The sequence below is a fragment of the Impatiens glandulifera genome, chromosome 4 (assembly GCF_907164915.1).
Source record: "Impatiens glandulifera chromosome 4, dImpGla2.1, whole genome shotgun sequence".
Taxonomy (NCBI): Eukaryota; Viridiplantae; Streptophyta; class Magnoliopsida; order Ericales; family Balsaminaceae; genus Impatiens; species Impatiens glandulifera.
This window is the reverse complement of record NC_061865.1, coordinates 19,527,581-19,539,317: the sequence shown is the minus strand read 5'-3', so window position 1 is coordinate 19,539,317 and position 11,737 is coordinate 19,527,581. Positions and strand designations below refer to the sequence as shown.

The 11,737-nt window shown below is 29.0% G+C and overlaps 1 protein-coding gene across 1 annotated transcript; it reads left to right on the top strand.

Moving 5' to 3' along the window:
* The first annotated feature begins 7,511 nt into the window (after positions 1-7,511).
* LOC124934895 (homeobox-leucine zipper protein HDG1-like) lies at positions 7,512-9,696 on the top strand. Its single transcript, XM_047475387.1, has 5 exons — positions 7,512-7,976; positions 8,275-8,487; positions 8,582-8,756; positions 8,897-9,267; positions 9,346-9,696. The coding sequence occupies exons 1-5, from the start codon at positions 7,512-7,514 to the stop codon at positions 9,694-9,696; spliced, it is 1,575 nt and encodes a 524-aa protein (XP_047331343.1).
* Positions 9,697-11,737: the final 2,041 nt, after the last annotated feature.

Genomic DNA, 11,737 nt, shown 5'->3' with positions numbered 1-11,737 from the left:
AGAAACGGTAGATTATTAATCGATATTGTTTAGGAAGCAGGTGCAATGATCATTTTCGACGATAACTCCAAAGGTAGAGCCGTGGGCAAGGGTAAGATTGTTCATGGAAAATTAACTATAAATAATGTACTTCATGTTGAAAACTTGCACTTTAACTTGCTAAATATTAGTCAAATGTGCGATGTAGGATATACGGTTGAATTTCACAAACATGCATGTTTAGTTAATAACTCTCAGGGTAGCGTTTTACTAACCAAAAATAGGTTAGGAAACATTTACAAAGTGGATTGGAAAACTAAAACTGAAAACCCGGTTTACATGATAACTAAGAATGATTTAAACAGGCTTTGGCATAAATGGTTAAACCACTTGAACTTTAAAAACATTAATGTTATTTGTACCAAAGAGTTAGTTCAAAGGATGCCTAACATGAAGTTTGCAAATATCTTTCGGTATTGAATGAGAATGGCGAGATATATACTTAATTCTCTCAGTATTTGACCTCATTCCTAAGAGTTTGGAAGAGGTCAATACTAAGAGATATATCATTTTTTCTCAGTATTTGCGTCTTCTAAACACTTAGATTGGTATATCTTTCGGTATTCCCCTAAAATACCGAAAGATATTTAACATATTTCTCAGTATTGGACTTTTTTTCACTTTCATATCTTGAAAACATTAATTTAACACATTTCATATCCTTAAAACATGAATACACATTCATCTAGTTTTAAAATTATGCATAATCCCTACACATCTTATAATCAAACACTACACACATTCTAATTATCATCAAACATAAACATGCATATTACACACTTCTTTATATAATCAAACTCAATCATATACACTTATAAAATTAAACACAATTCATATAATTAGAAAATAATACACACTTCATGTGCTTATAAATTTAGACAAGCTAAGATAATGAAAAACCAATTAGCAAAGAAGGTCAATACCGAATGATTTGCCAAATCTTTTGGTTTTTATGTGGAATACCGAGAGATATATTAAATATCTTTCGGTAATGAGCTTAACTACAAAATTTTGGGGAAGATGAAAAGTCAAAATCAATGATGTAATCTTTCGATATTCACCTCTTCCAACAGTTATAATTATTTTCGTGATTATGAGATGAGGCCAATACCGGAAGATGTATATAAAATTTTGGTAGTTGTATCTTCTAACACTTTAAATTATTTTTGTAGTTTTAAAAGTGGCCAATACCAAAAGATTTATATACATCTTTCGGTATTGGAATTTTCCAACACTTGAAATTATTTTCGTATTTTTGGTAAATTCCCAATATTGAAATATTTATATATCTTTTGTATTGGCCTCTTCCAACACTTAGAATTATTTTCATGAATTGGATAAGTGGTCAATACCGAATAATGTATATAAATCTTTCGATAAAAATTCATATCAACAAAACGTTTAGAAACCTTCCGGGATAAATTTTTATTTACGAAAGGTCTCTTCATGTCGGGACATTTACCGACAGGTGATAGGTATCATCTATTTGGTAAAGATCACATTTTAACCCGTGAATACTCACCTTATTTAAAAGCAAATAAACATGTAACATCATCCTTGATACTAGAATTTTGTCCTAACAGTATATTTTTATAACATGATTCATAGTTAATAAAATAAAACCAGTGAAATCTAATATTAGAACTAGGTATGAATTTATCATAGAAGAATCATATATAAAAAAATCTTATAAATCTAAAACTCAACAAATTATGAGCTTTTATAAAATTGACATTTTTTTAATAATTATGATTAGAATCATAATATCACTTTTCAAAATTATATAAATTATTTATTATCATTTTATAGTCTTTTATCAACTTCTACCCAAAATAAAAATTTGCATTAATTCAATTATATATTTTATATCAAATATAAATAAAACTATTTTTATTTTTTATTTTAATAATATTTAATTTTCACTTTTTACAGTATAATTTTTAAAATTGATTTTAAAAAATACTGATTTTAAAAAATATTTATCATAAACACATTTTATTAACAAAAAAAATGTAAATGTATTTTCTTTAGTTATACAAGTATTATTGTATACTTAAATTTACAAAATAAATATCAAACATGTCCTACACTATATTTGCATTTAACTTTAGTCTTAAATGAATTTATATTATAAATCATCAACTAAACAGAGAGAATATCCAGAAGAAGATGATTAACTAGAGCCTTCTTCCTCTAAGTTTGGTTGTCATTTTTTCTTCCTTATTTATTTGATTTTTGTACCGAAACCAATTTGATAAAGATTTTTTTTTAAAACATCATGATCCGGAGTTTTTTTTTAGCTATATTTGAAAAAAAAATGATAATTTATGTGACAGTGCTATGGAGGAACCCCTCGTCTAAGACTCCGGATTCAACTTTTGAGAAGAATTAAACAAGATGACAACTTTAGCACAAAGATGCATTGGGAGGCAAATAACTCCTTTTGACCTATCAAACTCGGCTCCGATTGGAAAAAGTCATAGTAAATACCACAACTCGTTTGGAAAGTTACCTTTCTCGATATAGCGAAGAAAGAGATAAATGAATTGACTATTTTAGTTAATGTAAACGATCCTCTTTGGATATAAATTGTAGGTGAAGGAGGAGAAGTTGTGGAATCTCTAAACTTCGGAGAGTACGTCAAATTATTCCCTCATTGTTTAGAAATTATACCATACAATAATTCTACCCAGTATGCCACCACTGGCGTGCCACCAACAGCTTCACGATCCTCTACGCCCAGAAGATGTTGATGGATGAAGTGAGTATATATGTAAATTCATCATTTCATAAATTACTATTTATATTTGATCAAATAATTTAACTATTTATTTGCACTTATAAACATAATTCAAGAAGGCAATGAAATCAACTTTAAATTGCTAATTTCTTATTCTAATATTTAATCACACCTCTAATAGGTTTTAACCAAAAAACATCTTAATTATTTTTAGTATTCTTTTCCCCGCCTCTTCTTTGGCTTCTTCTTTAGACACATTCCTTCATTTTCAGAAACATTTCTTCTTCGGCGATTTTAATATTTTTCAGCATTTTCTGCGATTTATTCTTCCACGTCTCTTTTGCTTATAAGTTTCTGAACCTAGATCGACGTTCATCTCTTTGTCGAAAACGGTAAGCCTTCAAGTTCAAAAACCTTAACCCTATTTTTCTATTGCAAAAATAATATAGTTTGCTATCGAAAACCCTAACCGTATATTTTTGTCGTCTCTTCGTTTCTTTTACTTTTCAGGAGGATATCGTTTATGTAACTGCATCCAAGTCTGTCAAAAACATTCAAAAGTAAGTTCCCGAAAATTATTTAGTATCGTTACTCATTTAGTTAGGTTTAACTAGAACATGATTTAGTATTCATAGTCATAATTTTCTACTTATTTAGTTAGGTTTATACGGAACATTGTCTACTTTTAGTTCGGTTTTTTCCAAACATGATTTAATATTCCTAGTCATGATTTGCTACTAATTTAGTTATTTTTATGCCGAACATGGCATACTTCAAGTTAGATTTATTTTGAATAAGGCTCATTGATTTAGTTAGGTTTATCCCGGTCCATTGATTTAGTTAGGTTTATCTTGAACATGATTTAGTATTCCTAGTCATAATTTGCTACTGATTTAGTTAGGTTTATCCTCAACATGGTCTGTTTGAAGTTATATTTATCACGAACACGACCCATTCATTTAGTTAGGTTTATCCCGAACATGATTTAGTATGGCCGTGTTCGGGACATTTCATGTACAAATAAAACATAAATTTTCAATTATGATGCATTCCATAATAAAAATGTCCCAAACATGGCCTTGGGACACTTTCATGTTCAAATAAAATTTGAATTTCCAATTCTGCTGCATTCGAACATGAAAAATGTCTGAACATGGCAATGATTAGGAAATTTTTATTTTCAAATAAAACTTAATTTTTATGTTTAAATAAAAATTAGTTAAAATAAATAATAATATATTATATTAGTTTGGAAAGAATCTCAATCAAAATTATATTGAATTATTGACCACTTAACTTAACCAATTTGGAGATCCAATTAATAACTATATTAAGGAATTAAGAAAATTTATAAATTTCGCTAAGAAAGGATGAAAATTTTTTATTCTATTTTTTATAAATATTTTATTTATATTAAAACTGAAAAAAAATCGTTTAAGCATAAAACAAAAATTGACATGGAAAATAATAAAAAAATAAGAAAAAAATTGTACTTAATGAGTTATTTAGCTCGTAAATCTTAAAATGAACAATTAAAATATTTTCTATAGTATATAATGTGTTCATTTTTCTGGTTTATAATTGTATTGCAACAATTAAGTTATTAATATTTTTTAAAAATAATTTATAAAATTTAATGAAATAATATTTAAATTTGAATTGATTTAAATTTTAATATTGTATAAATATAAAATTAATTATTTTTTATGATTGAGTAAGACTTTGTTTATATTAAAAAAATAAAAATGTTTTTAATTAAACTAATTTTAAATTATAAGTCAGTTTCTAATAGTTTATATGTCTAAATAAGTGTGTTATAAAAGATATTTTTTTTAAAATGAATTAAGGAAAAAATATATAAATTATTTTGTTATTTTAATGTCATGATAAATTTGATATATTGTAAGAAAGAAGAAGAATATTTAATTTTTAAAATTCATATATTTTGATTTACTTTTAAGAGAAATGTTAGATTTATGAACTAAGTTAAAGAATTTAAGAATTAAACTCATATAATAAAATGCAAATATATATTAAAATGTAAATTATTTTATTTAATATTATAATTAAAATGTACATTAAAATTTTGAATATAAATAAAAATCTAAAAAATATTCTCATTATGACATTTGATGATATTTCCTTATTAAATTAAATATGTATTTTAATTCATTATAATTAATTAAAAATATATATTAAATTCTAAAGTTATTATAAGTTCCATAACGATATTTAATGACTTTAATGAAATTAAATAAAAATATAATCCATTAAAAAAATGAAACAAGTATATAATCCATTTTATTTATATTCATACAAATAATTTTTTTATAATTAATTTATAAAATAAAATTCATTATCTTCAAAATCTATATATTGTCTATTCTTTTACTAAGAATTCACAGAATTAAACAAAAAACATTTAAAAGAATTATAAGAATTGAACTAATAAGTTCTCAACAATAAGTGAGAACAATATTACTCATTCAAGCTATAATTTCTTCTTGGCGAAAGATAAGCTAATAAAACTTCTTTAAAGATTGTTTACTAATAATAAAAAATATCGTTGTTCACACATTCATAAAATAAAATTATTATAATTATACATTATTTAGTCTTTATAAATTAATTTACAATCTTTCAAATAGAATACTCTTCAAGTATTCACTTAAATTGCTTCAAGTAAATTTAATGATGAATTGTATCAAAAATAAATTTCACACAAAACTCAGAAGGATTAATAATATTGTAAAATTATTGTTTGAAAGTTAAGGATAACATGTTAAGTCATTAATAACATGAATAATTTTAAATGTTGGTACTAAAACTATCACAAATATTATTATGATAAGGAAGAAAATATGATAACTACACATCTCCCTACTACGTACTTTATAATATTTTTTTTCGGTTTCACAAATAAATTTCACAGCTCAAATTAAATATCTAAGTTTCAAAAGAGAGACACGACAAACAAAAAAATAAAATATTTAAAATACAAAAGTGAAAACATATATTATTTCACTAAAAACTTTCAAAATCAATATTGATAAGGACAAATAACGTAAATTAGTATCGATCTCATTAAAAGCGTATATACTAGTTAGAATATTGTCACTTAAACATCCACAGTCAAATAAACTTTTACTTTTAAAAGTGGATACAAAGTACATGAAATCATTATTGATAATACGACAAACAACATAAATTGGTATTGATCTCATTAAAGCGTATATACTAGCTAAAATATTGTACTTAAACGTTCACAATCAAATAAAATGTCAACTTTTAAAAGTGGATACAAAGTTCATGAAATCAAATTCAACCAAATTCAAAATTCAAACTCATCACGTCACTGTGGTTTTATCAATGAAGAATCATACACTAAAAAATATTTTTGAAAGTTTAAAAAGCCTTTAAAAAATATATATTATTTTTTAATATATTTTCAAAAAGTTTTCTTAATAAAAATTGAACTTAATTTTTATTTTGTGTATATGAAAAGTTAATAAACTTTTTAAAAGTAAAAACTGTAAAGAAAAAAAAGTTATTTATTTTTTCATTTTTTATTATTTCCATACCTAACATCCTATAATATTTGTCAACTGCACTTTAATATATATTTTTTAGTTATACAAAGTATTATATATCTATAAATTCTATGAAGAAAAATATTTGGGTAGGTAGATAAAAGCAAAAATATTACTATAATGAGATAGATAGTCAACTTGGGTTCCTTTCCTTTATATATAACAAAAAAACATCGAAGAGAAGAAGAAGATCATTCACTTCTCTCTACCAAGAAGAAGATTAGAAGAGCCTTCCTCCAATGTAAGTTAACATTTTCTTATATTTTTATGTATACTAGCTGAAAAATAGGTCATCTTCTTCTTCTTCTTTTTTTCATTTTCTTGATTATTGACATCTAGACAGGAATTGTCAACATCATAAAACTAAGGTATCACATTTTATTTAGTGTGTGTTTTAGGGTTTTCATTTCAACTGGGTTCTAATCAATGATTGATTAGTTGGATCTAAATTTTGATACAGAACTAGCTAGGTTTTTACATTTTAGTATTTGTGTGTGTTTAATTGAGGTTGAATAAAAATTTTGTTACAGAATTCTGTGATCATTGATCAAGGCCTTACATGAAATGGAAAGAATTGAAGAATTAGAGAATGATAATAATAATGATGGGAGGGGTTCAAATGAGAATGGCATAATACCTATGAGGAGGAGGAAAAGTAGATCAAATCATAGAAATACTCCTTCTCAACTTAAAGAACTTGATAAGTAAAAATCTCTTTCTCTTTCTCTTTCTCTTTCTCTTTCTCTTTCTCTTTTTTTGTTCATGTAATGTTGATAAATGATTTTGTTCAATATTTAGTTTGTTTAGAATAAATCAACATCCTAACGGACAACAAATACGCGAACTGGGTACAAGAATATCAGTGAAGAATAGACAAATTCAAATTTGGTTTCAAAACAAACGATCTCATTTAAATTGTGATGATAACTTCTTATATATAATATTTAATTATTCTTGTAATTAAAAATATATAATAATTTTTTTTACAGGCACAACAGGCACGATTAGAACGTCATGAAAATAATCTTTTCAAACAAAATAAGTCAAATATTCAACTTGAAAACCATAGGTTAAAAGAGTCGTTAAAGACTTCTCTTTGCACCAAGTGCGACGGATCAAGGAATCCATCTGATCACAGCTCTATGGAGGAACAACGTCTGAGACTCCAGATCCACCGTCTGAACGAGGAATTAAGCAAGATGACAGGGCTAGCACAAAGATGCCTTGGAAGGCCAATAATGTCTTTTGACCTATCAAACTCCGCTCCCATTGGACAAGTACCTGCTCCTCTTCCTCCTGTTATGCCAACAATTTCCTTAGCAGGAGACGTGAGCCAAAACCAGTTAAAAAATTCACCATTTCTCAAGCTCGCTGAGAAAGCAATGGAGGAATTGGCTAAACTAGTTAGTATAAACAGTCCTCTATGGACACAGACCGGATGCGAAGGAGGAGGTGTCGTGGAAACTCTAAACCTAGAAGAGTACATCAAATCGTTCCCTCCTTGTTTAGAAACAAAGCCCGACAAAAATTCTACTCGATATGCCACTAGGGCATCCGGCATTGTTGCGGCCAGAAGCTCGTCCATCCTTAATTCCTTAATGGATGAAGTAAGTATATACTAGTTGTTATGGTTCTATCTTTCTATATTAAAAAAAAAGAGAGTATATACTAGTTCTTAAAACCATTTATTTATATATCAAATAATTTAACCATTTGGTTTCTTGTGGTCGAGTAGAATCAATGGCAAGATTTATTTCCATGCATTATTGGTAAGACTTCTATCATAGATGTCATAATCCAGGCAGGCAACAGAACCTTACAAGTGGTAATTTTGTTATTACAGCGTTTTATCAAGCTTTAATGAAAATTATATATGATTAATTGTTTTTTTTCTTCTTTTTGTAGATGGACGCTGAGCTACAAGCGCTATCTCCTATTGTTCCTGTTTGGAAAGTGAAGTTTATTCGATTCTGCAGACAGATTGCAGAGGGAGTGTGGGGAATGGTGGACGTGTCGACTGAACTTTCCCATGATGTTGCAGAAACTAGCTCAATTGTTAATTGTAGGAGGCTCCCTTCTGGATGTGTTTTGCAAGAAATGCCCAATAATTTTTCTAGGGTAAGTATATAATTATTAAAATGTTACCACATATAATAGATAATTAGTAGTTTATGTTTTCTTAGTATTGATTTTTGTGAGGGATGTTTTTCAGGTCACCTGGGTGGAGCATTTGGATTACCAAGAGAACGAAGTTATTCATCCGTTAGGAGTCATGAGTTGTAGTTCGTCTTTTGGTGCTCAAAGGTGGCTTGCCTCACTTCAAAGACAATGCCTATGCTTGGCGATAATCTCGTCTCCTCCAGCCTCCACTCAAGATCAAACTAGTGGTAATATTTGTATTCATTTCCTCATGGTTCTTATTGTCATGAATTTGAGTTTTCACAGACAAATCATTTACACAAGTTATTATTAGTGTTAGTATATAATAACTAAGACTCACTTGATCAGTGTTTAGTTCTTTTCTCAGGGATGGTTAGTCAGTCCACTAAGACTAAGAGAAGCATGGTTAGTATGGCTCATAGAATGGTGCGTAGCTTCGGTTTCGGTTTATGCTCGACTGTGCACCAATGGCAGCTAGTCCAAGCCGGGGAAACCAGGCTGACTATACGCAATAACAATAACATCGATAATCCAGGTGAGCCAACTGGGGTGGTGCTGTGTGCCACAAATTCGGTCTGGATGCCCCTTTCCCATCGATGTCTGTTTGATTTCCTAAGCAATGAACATAGAAGGGGAGAATGGGAGGAAGTACTTTACACCATGCCAATACAAGAGTTGGCTCGAATCAACAAGAGCAATGACGACGAACTCAACCGCGTCTCTTTTCTTCGCACGACGGTATTTAGTCTACCGAACAATCACATTAACTATTCATTTATATAATTAATTCTATGATTATTGTTGTTTGATTGTTAGGTTTTAATTGATAGAAATAATCATAAGGTTGTGCCTATAGTGCAAGAGACACAATCAGACGAGTCAGGATCCATGTTAGTGTATGGGATGGTGAACTTACCGGTGATGCAGGTGGTGATGAGCGGTCAGGATTCAAGCTCGGTGGAGATACTTCCGAACGGATTTTCCATCATCCCAAATATCAGAAGGAGAAAATGCGAGGAGGATTCATGTACGATGACAGTTGCGTTCCAAATATTGACGAAGAATAGTCCGGGGAATATGAATATCTCGATGGGATTGATTCAATACATAAACAACTTGATGTCTCAAAGGATTCAGAGGATCAAATCTGCTCTTCATTGTGGCTAGTAAAGGTGGTGGTGTTTTGGGTTTTGTTGGAATTATTAAGAGAGAGGATTTAAATTTTCATTATGTCATAAACTTTTATGGAATGGGATATTAAAATATTTATTTTAATAGGCATTAGAGTTAATGAACAACTAAACACTATTTTAATTTTAAAGTATTTTACTTAGAATATTTTTTTCTTCTCTCTCCTTAATAATTTAATTCTTTTTTTTCACTTTAATTTATTTTTAATATTATATACATTTATTCTTTTTCTTAAATTAATTTTATATTTTTACTTTCTTATATATATTATATTTTATTATAATAGGTCATTAACTATTAAAAATAATTATTTATTTACAAGAATCTTTCTCTATCTCTTTTTTTAATAATTTATTTATTTATTTTGTTGCATAAATTATTTTTATACTTATTTTTCTTTTTCTCACTTCTATATCAATTTTTTTCTCTTTAATATATTATAAATTATATATTTTTTCTTATCAAAAGTAATTAATAATTAAATTGTAACAAATAATTAATTATTCACAATAATCTTTCTTCTTTTTCAATCATTTATTAATTGGCTTTCTTCATAATAATTTGGTTTTTAAATTTATTTCTTTTTTTTCTTTCCAGTGATAATTATTTTTCTCATTAATTTTTTTTATATATTTTCACTTATCATTTTTTCTATTATTTTAATTTATACATAAATAAACAATATATAATAATAATAATAAAGGAAGGTTTAAATGATAGATTTAAATATTTAAAACATAAGTGGAGAATAAAATGATAATAAAATAAATATTAATTAATTATAAGAGAAATAATTATTGATTAATAATATAGTGTTAGGATCTAGGTCGCGGCTGGAGGACCGGGGTTGGGCCGGTCAGCGCGTCTCACTCAAAGGGTGGTGATTAATCCGGTTAGAGATTAACACCGGGGTTTCAATACTACACAAACTGTCACAAACCCTTGAACCAGGTTCAAGCGCGGAAGATGTTTGTTTCAGGTTGAAGCAGCACACTCACAAGATGGGCAAAACCGGTTTTGAATAGGACAGGTTTGGAAATTGATGGGTCGGTTTTTGTAACTTGGTGATTCGGTTTAGATAGTGTAGAGTCGGTCAAAAAGGTGTAGGTCGGTTAGTACAGCTCGGTTATAAAGTAAGTCAGACGGAATGTAAATAACAAGACAAGTTTTTATGGATGTTCGGAGATAAAACTCCAACGTCACCCCTTCCTCTCGAAACCGCGAGAAGGATATTCACTAAGGAATACAAATACAATTCGATCGAGACTTATTTCCTGCTCGATAACACCCGTACAATTTACACCAAAATTGAAAATACACACTTCAACTTTAGCACTTAGGCATTTTCTAGAGAGAGAACACAATCTTATCACTTGTAAATTAATTGTTCATTGTGTCCCACATTTACTCCTCTTCAACTGCTCCTTTTATAGGTGAAATATGCCAACGGTCATATTTCACTTCCTTGAATTTGATTGGCTGAGCAGAGGTTCAGTGTTTCAGACCTGGCGGTCAACTGTTTAGACCTGACAGTCAACCTTTCATACTTGACAGTCTGTTCTTCCAGTGTGTAGGACAAACCAGCTAGGTTTGTCTTTTACTCAATGTGGTAACTGTCGGTTGGACAGTTGTCTGTACTTGGAAGATTGCCTCTGATTTATCCTGAAGTGGAAAGATCCTGTAGGACGGTTTTCTGCAGCCTGCAGACTGTCCTCAGACTTGTATGAATATGGAAATGTTCAGTCTGTTCCTTTGGTATCATTCTCAATAGGTACCCGAAGTATCTTCTTATACTGGTCGGTTATTTATCTTTTCAGCAAATGGCTTCCGGTTATTTGCCTTGGCTTCTGGTCGGTTAATGACCGACTATCTGGTGTTTCCAGCCTTCGGTTTTGACCGATCCTGTCTTCCTTTGTGCGGTTATATTTCTGGTCGGTTTGATAACTTGACCGGTTGAGTTTTCTCAATCCGGTTGGGTACTTTGACTGGTCCGGTTCTTTGTTCCTGCATGGGAGGT

Excerpts from the sequence above, each read along its gene's own strand:
- LOC124934895 (XM_047475387.1), top strand. The coding sequence starts at position 7,512 with ATGGAGGAACAACGTCTGAGACTCCAGATCCACCGTCTGAACGAGGAA. Across the intron at positions 7,977-8,274 it reads TTAATTCCTTAATGGATGAA|ATGGACGCTGAGCTACAAGC; the intron begins GTAAGTATATAC and ends TTCTTTTTGTAG. Across the intron at positions 8,488-8,581 it reads TGCCCAATAATTTTTCTAGG|GTCACCTGGGTGGAGCATTT; the intron begins GTAAGTATATAA and ends GATGTTTTTCAG.